Here is a 23,664-nt window from a genome sequence, read left to right on the forward strand (position 1 = left end):
TGTTGAAATTAAATAGTATCACAATAATGTATCGCGTATTTTAAGTAAGTACTAATTATATATATGCATAGTCTGTTTCAATGTAATTTAAAGAAAATATAAACAAATAAATGGCCCTACCATTTGTTAAGAAAATCTATCGCTGTCCAATAGTAGTCAAAAATCAATTAATAAATTAAATATTTTGATTCGTTACTTTAAGAGGTGTTTCTCTAATAATTAAAAAAAAAACAGAATTACTTTTTCGTTAAGACTATATTTAAAAAAAAAACTAGCTCAGTAGATGTTGCGAGTATCCCAGTACAAAAATCCAAAAATTAATATTTGATTAATATTAAAAAATAGATATAAACTACATCAAAATGGGTGATGACCTTTTTTCCGCCATCAATGTCCAGATAATCCCATATATATATATATATATATATATATATATATATATATATATATATATATATATATATATATATATATATATATATATATATATATATATATATATATATATATATATCGGAACAGTATCCATATTCCTAATGCCTAGTGTACTTTACACATGAAATACGTCACAGATATAGCAAGTAATAAATGAAAGATTATATTTATATAAATGAAATATAAATTATATTTGCTGGTAATATGTTTATTTTTTAATAAAAATAATTATACATTCTTTTTTCTGTCATTGTAATACAATCTGGAGAGTCGGGCGCTGACCGCTATTCCTTCCCAGGTCTCAAAGTTGATCTGGTCAATGTACTCTGGTGGTACTTGGAATCCCCTCCCGTATCCTGGCAGCTCCAAGGTATAAGAGAAAGGTATACCTACGGCCTGATAAAAAAATTTAATTATTTATTATAGAACATTGTTTTTTTTATATATAAAAATATCTTTACAATTAAATAAAAAAATATTGATATATATTAATTATATACAAAATTTTATAAATCATAAATCATCCTGATTAGTTATTGATGAATGCGTCATGATGGACCAACTGACCTACTTTATCTTTACTTATCATCACACACTGGTGCCTCGCCAGTGTACCATATACCGACAACGCAGGCGGGGTTCACCATTACCATTTCATTATCATCCATCCATATATATATATATATATATATATATATATATATATATATATATGTTCGTATTCTTATTTTGCATCTCCTTTCCTTATATACGGCTTCAAATATTAATATTAATAATATATATTTATTATCTCTATTGCCGTGTGGTCCCGGCATAGAATAAGCTATCTATTCCCGTGGATCTCAAGATAGGACAATAATATGTTTCTTCTTCTCTCTCTCAAGAAAGAGAGAAGAAGAAACTTAGTATTGTCAAGAGATGGATAGCAGCATTCCTCTTTAAACATCACCAAAAGTCAAATGGCAGTTGCCAACCCGCTTGCTAAGCCTGGCATATATGAGCATAATCCCCCAATAGTAAACTGCCATAAGGAAGAGCTCCATTCCTTATGACAATCTATGCGAGAGGCCTATGTTTCGCAGTGGACAAATAACAGCTAATATTGGGGGAAAAAGAATAGTAATGCGGACTACCAGTCCCATTGCAAACAATTTATAAACAAATTGCAAACGGTCTTATAATAATGTTCAGCGTGGTGGTGCTCATCAGGATGGTGAAAAGCTTGATATATTTGGTCAGAAGTTCAGTAATTTTCGTCACGACGTTTACGTATTATTTTCCTCTGTAATTAGTAGATAGTTTCTTTTGTTGTAACATATATATGAACGTAATATGTACACCGTGGTATGTGTGTTTCTGTGTGTGTGTGCGCGCGCGCGTGCGTGTTTGTGTGTGTGTGTGTGTGTGTGTGTGTCTGTGTTTGTATGTGTGTATATATATATATATATATATATATATATATATATATATATATATATATATATATATATATATATATATATATATATATATATATATATATATATATTATCCATTTTTTGTTGTTTAAATTATATTGTGTTTACAGACTTTAGCTGTGTGTTTATGTTTTGATCATGCCGTGTACGCAAAGTTTTGGAGGATTAGCTTGAACAAAACATAATTGTACTGTATAAATTAATGTAACTATGTTAATTCTCTGTAATGTGTACCTATTGAAATAAAAATAAAAAAATAAAAATTTCCGCCCTCCACGTGATCCCACCTGGAAACCACAATGCTGAATTCCAGATGTATTCATCACGATTGGCTAACCTCCCTTTTTTTCTTACCTGTAATCCCTCATTGGTACCTCGTCAGTGTATACCGTTACTATGCCATTATGACCTTTTTATTATTTAAGCCAATAATTGATAAGTAGAGCCATACCTGACCATAATCCTGAGCGCTGCCAGAGGTAGAATAAAGAACCATGCCACTATTCCCTACTCTATAGAATCCTGCTTCAGGTAATTTGAGAGAATCTATCTTGGCGCCCATAGTAGCTCCCACGTGGTATAACTGCAAACAGTATTCAGTTTAAAATATATTATGCTTAAAAACTAATAAATGGAAATATTTAAGAATATAGTTATAAAACAATGAGACTAAGCTTATAAAAAGAGATATCAGTATGATTGTTCAAAGAATAACACTTTATGACCACGACACTTTAATATCAAATGAAATCAAAAGCAAAAGATCTAAAATAATAGACATAGCCAGAAGGATAAGCAAGCTGAAGTGGCGATGGACTAGTCGCACAGCTCGAAGAACTGACTGATGGGGAAGAAAGGTTTTTAAACGGTGACCCTTCTACCTAGCTCAAATGCATTGCAGTGGATGCAGATGGCTCAGGACCGTTCCTTATAATAGTCTATAATTGGAGACCAAAGTCCAACAATGGACAGATAATGGCTAAGATGAGATGACGATATGTTTTGGAATGCAATTAAAAATACAATAAATGTATATAATAAAATAAAAAAATACCTGTGCAGAATTTGCTGGAAGCGTAAGATTTCCATAACCGTACAATATGTAATAGCCGTGACTGTGGATGTTTAAGTATATTTGAATACGGTCCACGTATTCAAGCATGATGTCGCGGACGATTCGCGTCTCTGGCTCAGAGAAGGCGGCATGGCTGGGATACGTGTCACTGCAAGGATTACTCGATACTCCCAACGTGTTGAAGGAGACGTCGAAGTTTCTGTTTGCGTCCACTCCGTAGCAGGTCGTGTTGACTTGCGGGTAGTACGAACGAGTTCTTCGCCACAAACGTGTCTAAAAACATATGTTTTTTTTATTTTTATGTAACTTGGATTGGCAAACAAGTTAACGGCCCACCTAGAGAAAAGTGATAATTCGACCGAAGACATAAAATAGTACCACGAACATCAAAGAGTATACTGTTGGCAGTATACAAGCATGGGCTTGAAGCTTCTCATACATTACCACTGCAAACAGCTATATAAATACAACTGTTATACGAGGTCTGTCCGGAAAGTTCGTATAAAAGTGTTCTGGAATGCGAGAAAGAGGAGTGGGGAGGCCAGGTAAGCGCAGGACCCCTTCCTTATGTCCCTAACAATGCTTCAGTTCTGGTCTGACCGCCGTGCGGTGCGAACTGGCTTGTCACGCCATCTGTGAAATTACCTCTTAACGAAACCCCGTCGGCATGGAGCCCGCTTCCGTTGAAGAGCAGCGCGTCGTAATCAAGTTTCTCTCGAAACTCGGCAAGAATGGCCGTGAAATTTTTGCCGATCTAATTCGATAAGACATCCGGGGAACCACGAACAAAAAAATCAAGAAAATCCCGCTCAAATGTCAAGACAATGTTGATTGTTTTTTTCGATGTTCGGGGGATTGTCCATCAAGAATTCGTCCCTCCAGGCCAGACAGTTGATGGAAAATTCTACGTCGATGTGCTCAGACGCCTCAAAGCTCGTGTGGCACGAGTTCGTCCAGAATTGGCGCGAGAGGGGCGTTGGATTCTTCACCACGACAATGCCCCTGCCCACACCTCTCTTGTTGTCCGTGAGTTTTTGAGTAAAAATTCCATTACGGTGACCGAACACCCCCCTATTCGCCGGATTTGGCCCCGTGTGACTTCTTCTTGTTCCCAAAAACCAAATTGGTACTTCGGGGGCGGCATTTGGGGGACATAAATGAGATAAAAAAAGCTACGACGGGGCAGCTGAGAAACCTACAACCAGAGGACTTTCAAGGAGCCTTCTCACAGTGGAAACGGCGTTGGCACAAGTGCATTATTTCACAGGGGGAGTACTTTGAAGGGGATAAAATTGATTTACCTGAATAATTGTAAAATAAAATTTTTAAAAAACTTTTATACGTACTTTCCGGACAAACCTCGTTAAGAATACCTATGCAAACGATTTTTATATAAAGTTTCCCTATGGTAAGAAATTCCGTTATGTAGGTACCATTTACATATGCTTCTAAATTTTCTTTAGCAAAGGATACAAAATCATTAAAAAATAAAAAAAGTTATTATTTTGTCTGTACTGTTTTGCGAACTTTCTTTTAGCAAACATCACCTTTCTTACTTTCCTTTTTTTCTATACTCTTTTTTATTTTCTTTTTCTTTATTATAATGTCTCTGTGGCCTGTAATTTTACAGTTACATCTCATTCTTAAACCAGACTTTTCTCATCCATTTGCTTTTCTATTTATTCTTCTAGAGGTTTCATTTCCAAATTATCATGTTAGTAAGTGTATTTTAATATTTATTTAATTCTAATTTTGAAACATCAAATAAAGCATCAAAATTAACCACTATCAAATTAAGACTTACATTTGTATGTGTGTATTCGAAACCATCAGGATTCACCACAGGTAATACGATCCAATCGATGCCCTCTCTCAGATCCCTGTCCTCATCTCGTAAGTTCTCCACCAGTCGATATATGGAGAACAGCGCCACTGGAGTCGTGACCCATTCTCGGGCGTGGATCGTCGCGTCCAGGAAATAAATTGGTTTACTACTATCTGTGAAGTTGGTTGTTGATATCTATAACAATTTGATAATCATTCATTATGCTACAACTACCTACATTTTACTCTGCGTACTGGTCACGCTTCTCACTGTACAACTGTGAACCGCGCCCATGAATAAGGGTTCCTATAGAGTTCGAATCTAGTCGGGCATCCCCGAATTTAAAACGTGAGTTAAGCCGACATAAATAATTACAATACAGTATGATTCGTGGTAGTTAATAGAATGGAACTATTTTCAAAAAAACCTTATAGCCAGTGTCTCCTGAAATGCCGTGAGGATTTTAACATACCTCCAAATCTGTTCAGGCATTAGGAAATTATGATGATATGAAGAAACTCATTTGGGAAATTGTATAATAAATAATATCAAGTATTTATGTGAACACATTATGAGTGCAGAGTGGTTTTATAACAATGTCAGAATAGGTATTACTTTATAATAAGATTTTCAACCAATTGTGTTTGTGACTTCAAAAGAAGTATTTGGTAAAAAATACAACCTTTACTCAAAAGAAGTAAAGGTTGTATTTTTTATGTTTGTTACTTCATAATTTTGAAGGTTTTAATGTTTTAATATAACTTTTAATGTAATAATGGTGCAGAGTTCGTTCCATACTTTGATTTTATCACGATTGAAGCCAATGTATTATTTGTGGAACCAAATCTATTTTAACGTGTTTTTACATTTTACATTACATTCCGTTTTATGCATGTGTTGTACTCGTAATTTTAAACTTAATTGTAATTGTAGGAACAAAACTACAAAGGTGCCTGCCTAGCATCAACAGTAGTTTCAAAGTCGCCACCTATTTTCTATATTTATTTATCATATTTGGAAAACACAACAGATAACAATAAAAAAATTACATAGTTAATTATAAACATACAAGACAAAACTAATATCCTAAAACGTGTTCACAAAACATGAATGAGATGCAGTTTAATTGAAGTTAACTATGACAAGTGTTAAAAAAAACAAACACGAGTAACTGTACAGCTTTTGCTGGAATAATACATTCTAGATTTAATTACCTTAACGTATTTAATGGTACGGTTTTCGAAGCTCAGTCCAGCGTCAACTAAAGTCACCAAATCGGGATATGCCTCTGCAATACTTTCCAAATAGTCGTTCACCTGAAACGTAAATCAAAGAAATATATATTTCTATACTAGCTGACTCGGTAAACGTTGTTTTACCATATACATTATTTCTAGTTATATATTATATAATAGTCATTATTACTATACATGAAAATATATCGTAGTACAACCATTATATTCGATTGTCATCTTGCAACCATATAGCGGAATTTAAAAATTGCGATTAAACAACAGGAGTTGATCGTAAAAGCGTGAAAATTATAATTTGTATGTATTTTTCAATGCTAAATCATAATAAAATAAAAATTTAAAAAAATTGTCAAAAAAATAAAAAAATATATCTAGAGGTGGGTCATTCTTATCATTGAGGGGTATGAAAAATAGATATTGGCCAATTCTCAAATCTACCTAATATGCACACAAAATTTCATAAAAATCGGTAAAGCCGTTTCGGAGGAGTTTGGTAACAAACACCGTGACACGAGAATTTTATATATTAGATGTATAAATATAAAAATGAACGTTTGTGAAAACTTTTGTTAATGAGCTAATTTTAAATGACTGTACAAATTTACATGTAATTTAGTACAATGATGTAGCATAATCTAGATATACGTGTTTTTTTGAAGTAGTTATTTATTTATTTATTTTATCGTATGTGAATATAAATGGCAAATCAAGTAGTAAGTCAATTTTATAATTTAAAATTATCAATTAAATACTTGCCTCACCATGACGTGGATAATTTTCAAACACCTTCCTCTGGCGGCTTCTTCTCCACAAATCCATTTTCGCGTCAAATTCCTCAAATTCTCTAGAACATAGGTACTATAATATACAAACATGCCGCAGTCATTTATTATTAAAATAGGGTAAATTAGCGTGTACGTAAAATTGATAAATACTTCCCCAATATATAAATAAAAACTACTATTGACTAATAATAATACTAAAAATAAACTCACTTGGGTATGTCTTCAATATCAACAGAGTGCGGTATTTCATTTTTGTCTAATTGGTTTAAAAATTCATCTTTATTTTGCGGTGAAACCATAACGATGGAGTCCACATCTCCGGGGAAGCCGTGCTGCCACACGTCTAAGTCTAGCTTCAGCTCCAAGTCGTGAAGTATATCCTGGTCTGATCTGTCCCGGAGTGATACTTTATGGGTTGTGTAGCTGTAAACACAGCAATTGCTAATTAATTGTCTTCATCATTATTATTATATTTTTTTATCTACAAAATGTGGGGGAAAAGGGATTGTTAGGAATAGGTCCCCATTACTAACAATCCCTTTCCCCCTGACTCACCAACGAATATGTTAAATATTAACCATCCAATATTAAATATGGCAATGAAGAATCCGATTGAAATTAATGTAACTAGGTAATATAATAGGTAGACATCTGACCGGTATGGGCGATATCGGAATGGGTGATGAACTTTTCCCCACTATCAATGTCCAAATAATCCCAATATATATATATATATATATATATATATATATATATATATATATATATATATATATATATATATATATATATATATATATATATATATATATTGAAGCGGTACTAAAACGAGGCCTATAAAATCAAAGACAGCTAAATCCAAGTCTGTCAAAAGTTCAGGGAACTACAAAAACTAACATTTTGTCAAGGATATGGAACGATATTCTATATTTTAAACCAGATTCAAGAAAATTAGAATATTAGTAATAATTTGAAATCAAATTAATAGAACTTTTAATTAAGAGAAATATTTGAGTACAGAGTTAAAATAAAATCGATCTTATGGCACTTAGCTGCCTTAGATTTTATAGTCCTCTATAATGCATGTCACTTCCTTTCAAATTGAGAATATAACGCGAAAGACTAAAACAAAAAGACTTCAATAGCTAAAATTGGGAGGAAAGGGATTGTTAGTAATGGAGACTAAGAATCCCATTGCTAGCAATATACCCAACCAAGTCGACCTCCTCGCGGTTCCCCCTGGAAACTATCATGGTTAATTCTTGATGAATTCATCATGATGGGCTAACTGGCCTGTTTTCATTCTCATCTATCACCCTTCACTGGTGCACCGCCAGCGTATCCCGTTAGCGCAGGCGGGGTTACCATTCATTACATATTGGACCTTTTTACATATAAGGGAATATCTTTATACGTAATTTTATTATATAAGATATGAAAGAATTACCCAGAATAAATGTCATGTTTTCCCGCGCTGACTGCTCCGAGACACAGCGCAATCACGATCGGGAGTAAATTCCTCGCAGCCATGTTTACTCTTCATAAGATACGACCATTATAAACGTACACCCAGATGTTATATTTTATCGTCTAATACTTAATATATATACATATATATATCTTATCATAATCGTTCAATATTACAAAAAATGAATCGTCTGCAAGATAATATTTATCGATTTACAGATTTTCCGTTTAATGACCGTGATTTAAAATTTTTAATTCTGAAACGTAATACGAATCAAATTTGTTAATGTTATCGGCTAATGGTGGACACTAATTCCAATTACACGACCTTGTAATTAATATAAATTGTACTATAAGATATTATATATGATGTTCGAGAAAAAATACAATGTGTTTATGACAGTTTTTTATGGGACTCCCAAAAGAAAAACTCTCAATTTGAACTGTATTTACGACTGACTTCAAAAAGAACAAGGTTCTCAATTTGAGCGTATTTTTTTTATGTTTGATACCCTACAATTCTTTCAATTGAAAACCAATTTGAAAAAATATTTTTTTAATCTGAAAGGATAACCAGAGGGACTGCACAAAAGTCAATTGCTTGGATACCTCTGTCCCATTCGTGTTTCAACCGTGAAGCAGTTGTGTTGGCATGGCTGTGTTTCGGTTTGAAGGGTGGGATATGGCGTGAATTTACTGGGTACAGAGGAATAACACCTGAGTCCTCAGGAATGGTAACGCATGGGGGGTATCATGAGCGAAACAGTATACTCTGTTATGGCCATGGTACTGCTCATGTCTATAGGCGACGGTTACCACTTTCCATCAGGTGGGCCGTCAGCTTGTTTGCCATTCTAAGTTGTATAAAATATATATATATATATAGTACTTACAGATTGGTCTCATAGAAATTTGATCATATTCACAGTCCAGTAAATTATTTTTAAGTTATGCAATTTTTACAATTTTTTTTTTTTGTGTAATACAATATTAATTGATGTATTTTCTGCTATTACCAATTCTAAACCTGTTTTGGTTATTTTACCTGAGGAAAAACTGTAAACAGTCGTCTACATGGGTAAGACTGTCCCACTACTATATCTGCCGTACTGGCATAGCTGTGTTTTGGTTTAAAAGTAAAATACGACTGTAAAATGACAAAGTATGAAAATAGAGATCGGCCGCGTGGTCCCGGCATAGAATAGACCACCCCATGCTTTCCCGTGGGTGTCGTAAGAGGCGACTAAGGGAGGCCGAGGGATAGGCAGCGGCGTCGCTCCTAAACATCTCTAAAGCCTGACTGCGGTTGCCAATCCGCCTGCCAAGCGTGGCTAAACCCCCCAAGGGGGAGACTTATGTTCAATAGTGGACGATGATAAGTGGACGATGATTTGATGATGAAGATGTAGGTATAAAATCTTAATCCTCAGGAATAGCAATGCATGAGATGTACCATGAGCGTCACAGTATAATTAGTGGTGAACGACCACGATCAATCAATATTTTACTACTATATCACAATGATAACGCTAACATTTTGCAGAAATTTTTAATCAAACTAATTAATATAATTAATAGCTACGTACCTATGTAATAATATTAAAAACTATATCGCAAAATCAACCATTATAAAACACATACCTAATGATAAGAAGTTGTAGTTTTTTTTTTTTATTGGATCGACGGAGCTCAGTGAGGGTTTTTTTTTATAACACAAGTGGCAAACGAGCATGCGGCTCACCTGATGGTAAGTGACTACTGCCGCCCATGATTACCCGCAACACCAGAGGCATCGCAGGTGTGCCGTCGGCCTCTTAAAAGGAATATGTTCTTTTTTTGAAAGTTATGATGACGTATCGGTTCGAAAATACTGCTGATGGAAGTTGGTTCCAAAGAGTGGTTGTGAAAAAGAAAGTCCTTGAAAAACACACATAAAGGACTGCCACTCATCCAAATAGTTGGGATGGAACTTTAGTTTGTTACAGGACGTACGGTTGCGAAAATTAGCAGCAGATTTTAATTCGAACATGATGATAGGTGAGGATGAAGCACATCAGTTTGCCCATCGTGACGAATAAATACTACGAGAAATCAATCACGATGGTTTCCAGCAGGAACCGCGTGGAGGTCGACCTGATAAGGTATATTACTAGCAATAAAGATGCTTATATCAATTATTAACAATCCCTTCTCCCCCAAAATTGTAAAGTTACAATGCGATTATGGATAAAAGTAACATGACATTATAAATTATATTAGTTTGTGAACCAACAATAGAAAAGTTTTGGGGAAAGGATTGCTTGTATTGCGGACTGTCAGTTCTATTGCTAGCAATATATCCTGTCAGGTCGACCTCCACGTGGTCCCCCTGGAAGCCATCATGCTAAATTCCATGTGTATTAATTACGAAGGACTAACTAAATTGCCTTTTCATTCAAAGCTATCATTCCTCCCTGGTGCCCCGCTAACGTTTACCATTAGCGCAGACTAATTACCATACGAGTTACCATTCCATTAAAAAAATAGAAAAGGTTTTTTTATGCAACTTAGAATGGCAAACAAGCTGATGGCCCACTTGATGGAAAGTGGTAACCGTCGCCTATAAATATGAGCAGTACCATGGACATAACAGAGTATACTGTTTCGCCCATGAACAAAATAAAATTGTTGAATATTAAATTAAAATTTTTAATGTTAGTAGGTTCGATTCTGGGACGCCATTTCTCTAAATTTATTTATTAATTAAACCTAATATTTTATTCGATAATATCGTAAAATTATTATTTTATAAAACTAATGTAAATTTATAATAATTTTGACCTAAATCTATTAGACATTTACTTCATATTGGTCTACATATGCAATAAAAATGTTGCTACTATTTCAAATTGAATTTTAATTTTAGTTTAAGAAATATATATTTATTAGTAACTGACGCCAGCCACTTTATGTGCGTAGTACAAAATTTTATATTCCTAAGAAATAATTGATTATCCATACAAAATCTCATCCCTTATTTCACTCCTTTCAAGTTTTAATTTAGCAACAAAAAGTAACTTATGCCCATTTAAAAGATGAATATCATTGAAGATATGTTGTGAAGCTGCGGTGACAATATGTGCTTCTTTAAATTTATCTCTCAGTGTTTCACGAATTCTCATGGAATAAATCGCGTAAATTACACGTTTTTAAAATACAAATATGCTTTGGATGTCGGCTGCTTTACCCCATAATAATATTCCATAGGACAGTATACTTTTTTTTTATACAACTTAGAATGGCAAACAAGCTGACGGCCCACCTGATGGAAAATGGTAACCGTCGCCTATAAACATGAGCAGTATCATGAACATAACAGAGTATACTGTTTCGCCCATGATACTCTCCCTCCCCATGCGTTGCCATTCCTGAGGACTCATATGTTACTCCTCTGTACCCTGTAAATTCACGCCGTATCCCACAACTGCTTCACGGTAGAAACACGAATGGGTCAGAGGTACGCAAGCAATCGACTTTTGTACAAAGTCTCTCTCTGGTACTATGGACATAACTGAAATAAACTAATCTGGCAGTCTCAATATTAGTATACTGTTAAACCCTGCGTACAGCATACACCGCAAAACTTAATTTAGTTGCAAGGTTTTGGATGTAAGGGCTAACTAAGTTTTATTATCAAGAGTGATTCCAAGAAAGGCAGTTGGACGTTTTAACTAAAATATATACTACACTCACTATTATACTCCTAACTACTTAACTCATGGCCGTAGCTAGAGGGAGGGTGTCGAGGGGCAATGCCCTATCTTAAAACGAAATACCCCAAGAAAATTAACCAGATTCGCTTAATTATGGCTTCTGCCCTACCAAAAACTTATTTTTCCCTACCTTAAACATGGGTACCTACAGCCTTGACTTAACTACATACGACCACTCTCTGTTATGTCCACGGTACTGCTCATGTCTATAGGCGACGATTACCACTTTCCATCAGGTGGGCCGTTAGCTTGTTTGCCATTCTAAGTTGTATAAAAAAGAAAACATATCTTCACATGTTCAACCATTACTTGCTTCTGCAGTAGTGACAATCACGGATCATGATGTTTTTGTTCGAAGTGGAGAGGTATGCCAAAACATAACAGAGTTTCTTGCGGGTTCTTCCCAGCAGATAACAACATCTGAACCCAGCAGTACAATAATAAAACATTGACGATTTAAAAGAGCTTGTAAACAAAACTATTTGAGTAGAGATCGTTTCTATTTTAATTTATACTATAACCATACATATACAGTTGTGCATAGGAAGTAGCTACTTCACAGCAGAAATTTCAGGATAAAGGTATCCAGTAGTATATTTATTTCAGAGAATACATATGGGGTTTTTCAAAAAGGGTGTATTAAGGAATCTTCAGGGTCGGCAACATGCATATGACTACAGTGACCGTTTACCATTAGACAAGCTGTAAACTTGTTTACCACCTACGTAGGAAAGATATTAAAAGGCAATATGTGTGACATAAAAGAATAAAAAAATAAACAATACAAAATTTGAAAACCTTATCCCTTTTTATTGGTGATTGAAAATTAATTTTATTTCAACTATAACAAAGCATAAAATTAAATACTAATTTTGAATTGTTAAATTAACAAAGTATTAATTACTTATTAAAATTACAAAGTTTGCTTTCATACATTAGTTTTTGTTCTAGCCTCGTAATATAGTTTGGAGAGTCGAGCGCTGGCTGCAATCCCTTCCCAGGTTTCAAAGTTGATCTGGTTGATATACTCTGGTGGTACTTGATGTCCGAATCCATATCCTGGCAGCTCCAAGGTATATGAAAAAGGTATACCTACGGCCTAATAAAAAACAATCAATTAAAATTACCTGCAACTTTTTTAATAGTGGCCTAGGTCCTACTCTGTACCAAATAATACATTTATACCAAGTCCTGGTTATACAGACGAAATCGCAGGTAAAATCTAGTTTATGGTATTATAAGTAACTAATATTCTGACACTAGTTAGAATACAAAGACATTTTCTTTTTGTTACATAAACACCTTTGCAAGAACCATTTTATCAAACACTTTTTACAAACCAATCTAGGATCAAGAGGCGTTGATATTTTTCTTATATTTCTCCCAGTCTTTTCGTAACATTATAAAATTAAAAATCCAATATTTACATTTAATTATTTTTCGAGTAAAGGAGAAAAAATACAAACTTCGTTGTTTTTTTTTTTTTATCTAAAAAGCGATTAATAGAATAATGCAAAACATGGATAGATGGAGTATTCGAAATAAAACCTCTATACCAAACCAAATAAGCAATGTAGAAATAACAAATTATATCCTCTACTTAAGGAGAAAACTCATGCCTACTAGTAAGTCATTAGTTGTACATCAGTAAGGGTCCTTAAATAAATCATCATCATTATCACCATTTCAGCCTGTATCTATTTACGGATAGGTATAGTCCTTCTCCAATGCCTTCCAACATATGCAAATGAACTGAGGGTCATACATAGTCCCTTTCATTGGAGAGTTTATGACCATAAATCAAGTAGATAAATCATACCTGACCATAATCTTGAGCGCTACCAGAAGAGGTATAAAGAAGCATCGCACTGTTTCCTACTCTATAGAATCCTGCCTCAGGTAATTTGTGAGCATCTATGGCAGCTCCCATAGTTGATCCAACGTGGAATATCTGGAAACAACCCTTAGTTATTCCATTATATGATGTATGATCTAAATTATTTTTTTATTTCGTTTCCAAATCTATCGTGTATTATATTATTACTGCATTATGAGTAGCTGACCATACCACCATGGTACGATCTTACTACATAGTCGTTCTTCGGACGTAAACCATGATTATTCCATTATTCCACCATATGATTGATTTCGGTACATTAACACCATTAAATGATTTGGAAACTCTTAGAATAAGACCAAGATTAACAGACCACAAAGAATTAATTTTTGTTACCAGGTTATTATTATTATTTATTATCAGGTATTGATTTCAAGTGTACTAACCTGTATAGAATTTTCCGGTAAAGTAAGATTTCCATAACCATACAATATTAAATAACCTTGACTGTGAACATTCAAATATAACTGAATACGATCCAAATATTCAAACATTATATCCCGAACTATTCTCGTCTCTGGATCGGAGAAAGCTAAATGACCAGGGTACGTATTACCACAGGGATCGCTCGATATCCCCACAGTGTTAAAATTGACATCAAAGTTCCTGTTTGCGTCAACTCCGTAGCAAGTCTCATTGATTTCTGGATAGTATGACCTAGTTCTACGCCATAGGCGCTCCTGAAACAGATTCATTCATTTATTTACACAGTGGATAAAATTATATAAACGCAATATTGTTAGACTAGACCAGAGGGAGCCTTTGTACAAAAGTCGTCTGATTGGCTACCTCTGTCTCATTCGTGTTTCTGCCTTGAAACAATTGTGTTTGCATGGTTATGTTTCGGTTTGCAAGGTGTGATATAGCAATTGAATTACAAGGTGCAGGGGCATAACACCATAGTCCTCAAGAATGGCAACGCATGAGGAGTATCGTGGGCGACACAATATACTCAGTTATATCCATGGTACTGTTCATGTCTATACATGACGATTAGCACCTTTCATCAGGTGGACCATCTGATTGTTTGACATTCTAAGTTGCATAAAAAAAGGCAGTTCTTGTGTCTAAAATGAAAGATTTTACAAGATTCAAAACAAGAAGTTTGTAAATTCTTTTGGAATAAGTACATTTTCAATTCAGAATTAATTTTCACAGTTCTTAACACAATTGATAATTTACTCCCTCTTGGTTCTATTTAAATTACATGACGATTAAAGCTGTCGTTTTTCTTTGCTGAACAAAAAACTGTTGGTTGCGAAGTAAAATCTTTAACGTTTAATAAATATAAAGATTTAAAAAATCTTAATATCTTTATATAGTTAAACATCGGTATACTCATATGCATGTGTTCACGATAGTCATTTCTTTTTACAAGTAAAATGTACTTAATTTTCCATGTTTGTTTTATTACATCCATTATAAAATTAAATCTTACAGTTGTGTGAGTGTACTCATAACCATCAGGATTCACTATGGGCAGTATGATCCAGTCGATGTCCTCTCTCAGATCCCTGTCCTCATCTCGTAAGTCCTCCACCAGCCGATAAATGGAGTACAACGCCACTGGAGTCGTAACCCATTCTCGGGCGTGGATCGTCGCGTCCAGGAAATAAATTGGCTTACTGTTGTCCGTAAAATTTGTTGTTGATATCTGCAGTTATGTATTAATTAAGTTTACTAGATAGTTCAAGTATATATACAAATAAACCTATTATAAGATACACTGATTTTGAGAAGGTTTCAAATATATTTATGACAAGACTCTAAAATAATGTTTTTATTATATTTATATTATATCTAAAATCTGATGACATGGTGAATAATAAAATGAATATCTTAGAATATGTTATAATACTCATGACTCTTGTTAGCGGCGAAGATGATCTTTGAGATCAAAAAACAAAAATGCATGCATTGCTGTATCAACTTAAAAATTGCTAAAACTGTAGTTACTGTCAGCAAAATATAAGAGTTTTACTATAATTTACAATTACTATTTGAAAATACAGTATTGTCATATAGAAAATACATTTTAAAATATTGTTTTGTTGTAATCGCTTATCGTTATAAATATTTACAGAGCATACCTTGCATTCTATTTTGCATACTTCGTGGTTAGCATTCGAACCTATATTACATTATAATTGCCCATCTAACTTTTTGCATGTTTGACTCTATTTTCTTAAATACTATTTCTTTCCACTAAAAACTAATTACCTTACCTTAAGATACTTAATAGAACGATTTTCAAAACTTAATCCAGCATCGACTATAGTCACCAAATCGGGATACTGTTCTGCAATATTTATTAAGTACTCGTCCACCTAGCAACATAAAATAAAAAAAAAAATTAACCTGTTTGTCCATTTCTTGTCCAATTCATATTTATTTATAACATAAATAATATAATGAGACAATTATAAAAAAAAAACCACTTGCCTCAGAATAACGTGGGTAGTCTTCAAACACCTTTCTCTCCTTTCGGGTTTTTCTCCATGACTCCATTTTTGCGTCATGTTCCTCGAATGCTCTAGAAAATTCCATAATTTGGAAATATACGTTATATTTGATAACATTATGGCTCGAATAAAACTTATCACTAAAATATACCTATCGTCGACACAGCGATGATAAAAGGATCAACCAAATATAAAGAGTAAATTTACAAAAAGAATTAAAACTAAATATAAGTTGGTTTATAATTTTATGGAGAATAATAATGACAAAAGCTTACACATAGAAGAAAATTTAATATTATATTAAAATAACTATCTCAGCCTAAATAACGTTAAACTTACTTAGCAATATCTTCAAGGTGTACAGAGTGCGGTATTTCATTTTCGTCTAACTGATTTATAAAGTCATCCTTGTTTTGTGGAGAAACCATAACAATGGCATCCACGTTTCCAGGTAAGCCGTGCTGCCACACGTCTAAGTCTAGCTTTAACTCCAAGTCGTGAAGTATATCCTGGTCTGATCTGTCCCGGAGTGATACTTTATAGGTTGTGTAGCTGTAAAAATCCAAATAACATTATAATGTATGATTAATATAGTGATAGAACTCGGGTTATAACAAGAAACCGAAAAGACTGTAACTTTTGGAACGATTTAGACTGACTATATCTTAGATTATACAGATAGAGTGTCTCCATAGAAATGGTTCGAGAAAAACGGGTCAACTTTTTCATACAATTTTGCATGATAAATAGTTATGAGTGATTCCTTTATAACTCCTATATTTTTTTTTTTGGTCCTATAAATACTGCACCTTTGTAATGCGTAAAAACTTATTTTATTTATATATAATTAAATATAGATACATTGTGTGTGTGTAAGTATATAAAAAAAAGTCAAAAAATCGTTTTTGAGGCTCAATGCTCTATTTATGTAATCTAAGGACTATATATGTATATCGTGACCTTATTATGGATATAAATTTTGAAGGAGACACGGAAACAACGTGCTTTTTGATATCACAATTAGATATACCAGTTTTCTGGAGAATGCATGATATTATTTGTGAATTAAAGCATCAGATAATGTTGTTGTAATATTTAAATCCATCTTATAGCATTTCTAGTTTCAACAACATCGTTTTTAATTGTATATCAATATATTAAATTACCAAAAACATGTATACAACCTTGGTGTTCTTCAGGGCGCGATACTCAGCCCCACCTTTCTGACATTAAACAGTTTTAAAATCATCACTCTAAATACCGTTATCTGCTATATCTTATTATCTATACTATTATAAAAGATATAGAAAAGAATTACCCAGAATAAATATCATGTTTTCCCGCGCTAACTACTCCAAGACACAATGCAATCACAATCGGGAATATTTTCATCGCGGCCATGTTGACACTTCATCGGTACTTCAATAAATGTAAATATACCATACAAAATTCCAATATTTTATCAGTTATTTCTTATCATGTTAATCCAAAAATGAAATCATTTGTCTGCGAGATAAAGATTTTCAAGATCTGAAGTAGACTTTATATTTACCTACTTGTAACAAGCGAACTTGGGAATGTTGATGTTAAATGGTTTTTTTTTTTATTTACAACACAGGGGGCAAACGAGCATGCGGCTCACCTGGTGATAAGTGACTACCGCCACCCATGATCACCCACAACACTAACGGCATTGCAGGTGTGCTGCCGGCCGTTTAAAAAGGAATATGCTCTTTTCTTGAAGGTTATGTTGTCGTATCGGTTCTGAAATACTGCTGCTGGAAGTATGATTCCAAAGAGTGGTTGTGCGTGGAAGAAAGTGCCTTGAAAAACGCACGGTGGAGGACCGCCACTCGTCCAGATGGTTGGGATGAAATTTTAGTTTATGGCGGGTTGTACGATGGTGAAAATCTGCAGCATGTATCAATCCGAACAATTCCTCAGAGCACTCCCCATGATAAATTCGATAGAAGATGCACAGAGATGCAACATCTCTACGCAGTTTCAGTGGGTCGAGCCGGACAGTAAGGCGCCGATCGTCGACAATTGTCAATGAAAAAAAAATTAAAAGGCTATCGATCCGTTGGTTAGATCATTTCATGTTCTATGACTTTTATCTATACCAATGGGAGCTAGGTGTGCATGTTATATTTCCATGAAATTGACACAGATAAAATTCCGTAAAGTTAATGCACTCCTATCATTTATATATTGGTCAATTTATAATCAAAGTCCACGTGGATTATGTGTGTATAATAATTATGATACTTCATTACATAGTATAAAACAAAGTCACTGTCGCCGTCTGTCCGTCCCTATGTATGCTTAAATTTTTAAAACTACGCAACGGATTTTGAAGCGGTTTTTTTAATAGACAGTGATTCAAGACTTGTATTGCATGTGTTATACTTATAAACCTTCAGTTTATATGTATAATATATGCATAATATTGTAGAAAAACAATGATATATTTAGAGATTTCTAATGTCATGTCGTAAATAAAAACATTTTTTGCGCTTACATTGCAAACGATAGTTGAACCCCACAAGATACATCAAAATAATGTACTACAGTATTGTACGTCTTAAAACAGTCAATAAAAAAGTCCGCGATGGTATATGTCTATCTCTTAAGGTTAACCCCCAATAAGCATTTTTTATCCTTTACATTTTACGGGAAAAAATTGCTTATTTACGAAATGATTTAAAGCACTACAGCATTAATTTTTACCCAATTAAGTATCTTAAATACATTGTCCATTTAATATAGATCAATGTGGCCTTGTAACCATGTAATAATGTTGTAAACATGTAATTTAAATAAATATTTCCGAAAATATTACAGATTTAAAATGCAGGGACATAGCGGTGCGGCATTGTATCCGTGTGAAGCCGGGGCGGGTCGCTAGTACTCATATAAAGAGTAGCCAGTTTGTCTCTGTGTTTGTAATTTTTTGAAACTATTTATTTATTTACGCAATATAAAATGACATACAAGCTAACGGCCACGTGATTGAAACTGATAACTGTCGCCTATTAACCATGGACATCATGGAATACAGTGTGTTGTCCAAGAATGGTAATGCTTGAGTAATGGCCACGAACACTCACTTATTGCCATTCGTTAGACTAAAGGATTAAGTGACAGTACCGTGTAATTTTACTAAAAAATCTCACCTTTTCATCAGCTGCTTCGTTGCAGGCCTACGTAGAAAAACATTTTTTGAAACCACTGCGGTGGCAAACAAGACCCGTCTGATGGTAATCGGGGTTACTAAATCTTTGAACGAACACTAGAGATGTAACGCCTGCTTTGTCGATCCTTAAGATTCTTTAATATACACTTTTTAAAGAAACCCATAGTGTAGTCTCTAAGTAAAGCCTTGGCAGGAAAATCATCCCACAACTGGATTATTCGTGGGAGGAAACTTCTCTGAAACCGCACTGTGCGTGACCATTCTAGTTTCAAGGTGTGAGGATATATTTCCTGCTGATGGTGAACGGTACGATAGTGAAAGATGTAGATATCATATTTACCAGAGGGAGACTTTGTACAAAAGTCGATTGCTTGGTTACCTCTGTTCCATTCGTGTTCCAACCGTGAAGCAGTTGTGTTTGCATGGCTTTATTTCGGTTTGAAGGGTGGGATATGGCGTGAATTTACAGGGTACAGAGGAATAACATCTGAGTCTTCAGGAATGGCAACGCATAGGGGGTATCATGGGCGTAACAGTATACTCTGTTATGTCCATGGTACTGCTCATGTCTATAGGCAACGGTTACCACTTTCCATCAGGTGGGCCGTTAGCTTGTTTGCCATTCTAAGTTGAATAAAAAAAAAATATTGAAGAGTTCTTTAGAATACAGTTCGTTAAACCCAAGTAGATGACTTTTTCAAAAAGTCTTCCTTTGCTAACTATAATAGTATAGAATAGAACAATAAAACAGTAAAACTAAATAATTAAAAATATTTTTATTCAAGTGTATCCTGTGTGGTCTCGGCATAGAATAAGCCACCCCTTCTTTTCCCGTGGATGTAGAATGCGAGTAAGTGAGGGCGAGGGTTGAACATCAGCGTCCATTTTAATACATATCCAAAACCTAGTTGCGGTTGCCAATCCGTCTGCGAAGCGTGACAAGTACTGGCATAACCTCCCTAGGAAGGGTTTTATTCTGCAGTGGACAATTAAAAGATGATATGATGATGATGATGAAACATAATTATAAGCATTTTAGAATAGTCATTTTTTTATCTACCGTCCAATTCGTAATGCAATTTCAGTTACGAACATCAAGCAAGAAACTCAGCTGTGGCCTTTTGTTCAAAAACTAAATTTAAAAAAAAATGCGAGTGAATAACAATCACAATGAACATAGCAATATTATACAATTAATTACAATATTCTTGAACGAACCAGTTTTACTAAACTATAACAAGTAAAAACAAACAAACAACAACAAAATAACTTGATAAAAATAACAAACAAAAAATTAACCCGACTATAAGGCAGTCTACTGTTGACCTAGATTTGTGATAGATAACAAATCAAAAAAACAATTAATTGATTGAATATTTTGTTTCGTCACTAGTCTTATTCGAGAAGTACAATATTTCTTTAATAAATTCAACAAACGGTTACCTTTTCATTAATTACCAGAGGGAGACTTTTTACAAAGGTCGTTTGCTTGGGCACCTCTGTACCATTCGTGTTTCAACCGTAAAGCAGATGTTTTTTTTAATGGGTGATAATGAAATGGTAACCCCACCCGCGCTAACGGTATACACCGGCGGGGCACCAGTGAAGGATGATAGGTGAGAATGAAGCAGGTCAGTTAGCCCATCGTGACGAATTCAATAAGAATTGTTCATGATGGCTTCCAGGGGGAACCACGTGGAGGTCGACCTAATAGGGAAATTGCTAACAATGGGTCGTCGAAAGCTGTCGAACTCCATTGCTAACAATACCTTTCCCCCCAACAGTTGTGTTTGCTTGCAGTATACTGTTTCGCCCATGATACTCACCATGCGTTACCATTCCTGAAGACTCAGGTGTTATTCCTCTGTACCCAGTAAATTCACGCCATATCCCACCCTTTAAACCGAAACACAGCCATGCAAACACAACTGTTTCACGGTTAAAACACGAATGGGACAGAGGTACCCAAGCAATCGACTTTTGTACAAAGTCTCCCTCTGGTAGAACGGTTGCCAATCCGCCTACCAAATATGGAAACTACTGGCAAAACCCTTTTTATGGAGCAAGGACCATGCTCAGCAGTGGACAATTAACAGCCGATATAATAACATAGTAACTGAAGTGGCAATGGGCTGGTCACATAGCTCGAAGAACCGACAACCGATGTGGAAAAAACGTTCTTGAGTGACGACCGCGTACGGGCAAACGCAGTGTAGGACAACCCCCCACTAAATGTAGCTCGGGCGGCTCGAATTATCGATAGTCAACACCTTACTGTCCGACTTGACCTTCCAGCAACAGTATTTCCGAACCGATACGACAACATAACCTTCAAGAAAAGAGTATATTCATTTTTAAAAGGCCGGCACTGAAACTGCGCAGAGATGTTGCATCTCTGTGCATCTTCTACCGAATTTATCATGGGGAGTGTTCTGAGGAATTGTTCGGATTGATACCTGCTGCTGATTTTCACCACCGTACAACCCGCCACATACTGAAGTTTCATCCCAATCATCTGGACGAGTGGCAGTCTTCCACCGTGCGTTTTTCAAGGCACTTTCTACCACGCACAACCATTCCATTCATGGAATCAACTTCCAGCAGCAGTATTTCCGAACCGATACGACAACATAACCTTCATATATATATATATATATATATATATATATATATATATATATATATATATATATATATAGTTAATATAAAGAGTATATTCATTTTTAAAAGGCCGGCAGCACACCTGCAATGCCGCTGGTGTTGTGGGTGATCATGGGCGGCGGTAGTCACTTACCATCAGGTGAGCTACATGCTCGTTTGCCCCCTGTGTTTATATATATTATAGATTTATTTATATATAAAGTGACGACCTGTACAAAAATCAAAGTTGTGTTTGCATGGCTGTGTTTCGGTTTAAAAAAAATGGGATATTGCAGTGAATTTACTGGGTACAGAGGAATAACACCTGAGTGTTCAACAATGGCAACGCATTAGGGTACCATGGGCGGAACAGTATACTCTGTTATGTCCACGGTACTGCTCATGTTACAGGCGACGGTTACCACTTTCCATCAGGTGGGCCGTCAGCTTGTTTGCCATTATTATAGTATAGTCATTATTATATAGCCAGTATGGATAAGTATGACTGCAAATTATTATGCACAGTTTATGTTGTTCTTTCAATTATATTTGTAAGAATTTAATAGAGTTTTTATTTTTCAATTAAACCGTTCTTTACGGCAGTCTATTTTCGCACACATGGGGGAGGCATATATATATATATATATATATATATATATATATATATATATATATATATATATATATATATATATATATATATATATATATATATATATATATATATATATAATATAATATAAAGTAAAAAGAATGTATAAATGCGATTAGTATTTCTAGAGAATAATGCGTACAAACAAACAAACCCTCTATTTATTATATCAGTTCGAAAAAGGCTGTCATATTTTTACTCAATCAACTCACGATGTCATAAAATCGATTATATAATAAGTCAATAATTGTATTAAATCTATTGACGCCATTGATTGATTAATCCATAATCTTCTCTTATATAATACTAATTTATATTTATATTGTTTTAATCATTAATAAATTCTTATCTTACAGATATTTCAATGTGAAGTCACGTGTAATGTTTGTATGACGCATACGAATGCTTGAACTTCTTTGCGTCTATTTTTAAAAGACTTCCCAAAGGAGCAGCTTTGCAATTCGTCCATTTTTTGTATATATCACAAGAATAGAATAGAATACTGTATTTGTTTTGAATAGGTTGTAAGGATTTAGTGAAACCAGCCCGATGTTAGACGATAACTATTTTAATAATATAATTAAACTACCTTCAAACTAACTATACATGCCATCTTTACCTATTTAAAAAAGAAGACACAATGGCTTGTTTACATCTCCAACCAAAATACATTTATTATTTACCAGAGGGAGACTGTACAAAAGTCGATTGCTTGTGTACCTCTGTCCCATTCGTGTTTCAACCGTGAAGCAGTTGTGTTTGCATGGC

At 34.4% G+C, this 23,664-nt stretch overlaps 1 protein-coding gene across 3 annotated transcripts; it reads right to left on the bottom strand.

Annotated features, from left to right (window-relative positions):
- Positions 1–622: 622 nt before the first annotated feature.
- On the bottom strand, positions 623–17,880 carry LOC113514532 (carboxypeptidase B-like). Of its 3 annotated transcripts, none has more exons than XM_052895999.1 (8): positions 17,727–17,876; positions 7,041–7,253; positions 6,802–6,889; positions 6,007–6,108; positions 4,772–4,987; positions 2,947–3,240; positions 2,344–2,475; positions 623–831 (listed from the first exon to the last, which is right to left on the bottom strand). In XM_052895999.1, the coding sequence occupies exons 1-8, from the start codon at positions 17,807–17,809 to the stop codon at positions 664–666; spliced, it is 1,296 nt and encodes a 431-aa protein (XP_052751959.1). In that variant the 5' UTR covers positions 17,810–17,876; the 3' UTR covers positions 623–663. The 3 variants fall into 3 exon arrangements, with proteins under 3 accessions (XP_052751959.1, XP_026763553.2, XP_026754425.2); XM_026907752.3 differs by lacking the exon at positions 17,727–17,876 and adding an exon at positions 8,278–8,433; XM_026898624.3 differs by lacking the exons at positions 623–831; positions 2,344–2,475; positions 2,947–3,240; ... (2 more) ...; positions 6,802–6,889; positions 7,041–7,253 and adding exons at positions 12,839–13,148; positions 13,869–14,000; positions 14,333–14,626; ... (2 more) ...; positions 16,389–16,479; positions 16,748–16,960 and having other exon boundaries at positions 17,727–17,880.
- Positions 17,881–23,664: the final 5,784 nt, after the last annotated feature.

Source organism: Galleria mellonella, unplaced genomic scaffold (assembly GCF_026898425.1).
Source record: "Galleria mellonella isolate WM207_F2 unplaced genomic scaffold, CSIRO_AGI_GalMel_v1 utg312, whole genome shotgun sequence".
Taxonomy (NCBI): Eukaryota; Metazoa; Arthropoda; class Insecta; order Lepidoptera; family Pyralidae; genus Galleria; species Galleria mellonella.

Bases quoted from the DNA above. Each gene is read 5' to 3' on its own strand.
- LOC113514532 (XM_026898624.3), bottom strand. From the start codon at position 17,809: ATGGCCGCGATGAAAATATTCCCGATTGTGATTGCATTGTGTCTTGGA. The intron at 15,601-16,171 runs GTAAGGTAATTA...ACATAACTGCAG, and splicing joins GTTCTATTAAGTATCTTAAG to ATATCAACAACAAATTTTAC. The intron at 14,001-14,332 runs GTTAGTACACTT...GGTTGTTTCCAG, and splicing joins TACCGGAAAATTCTATACAG to ATATTCCACGTTGGATCAAC.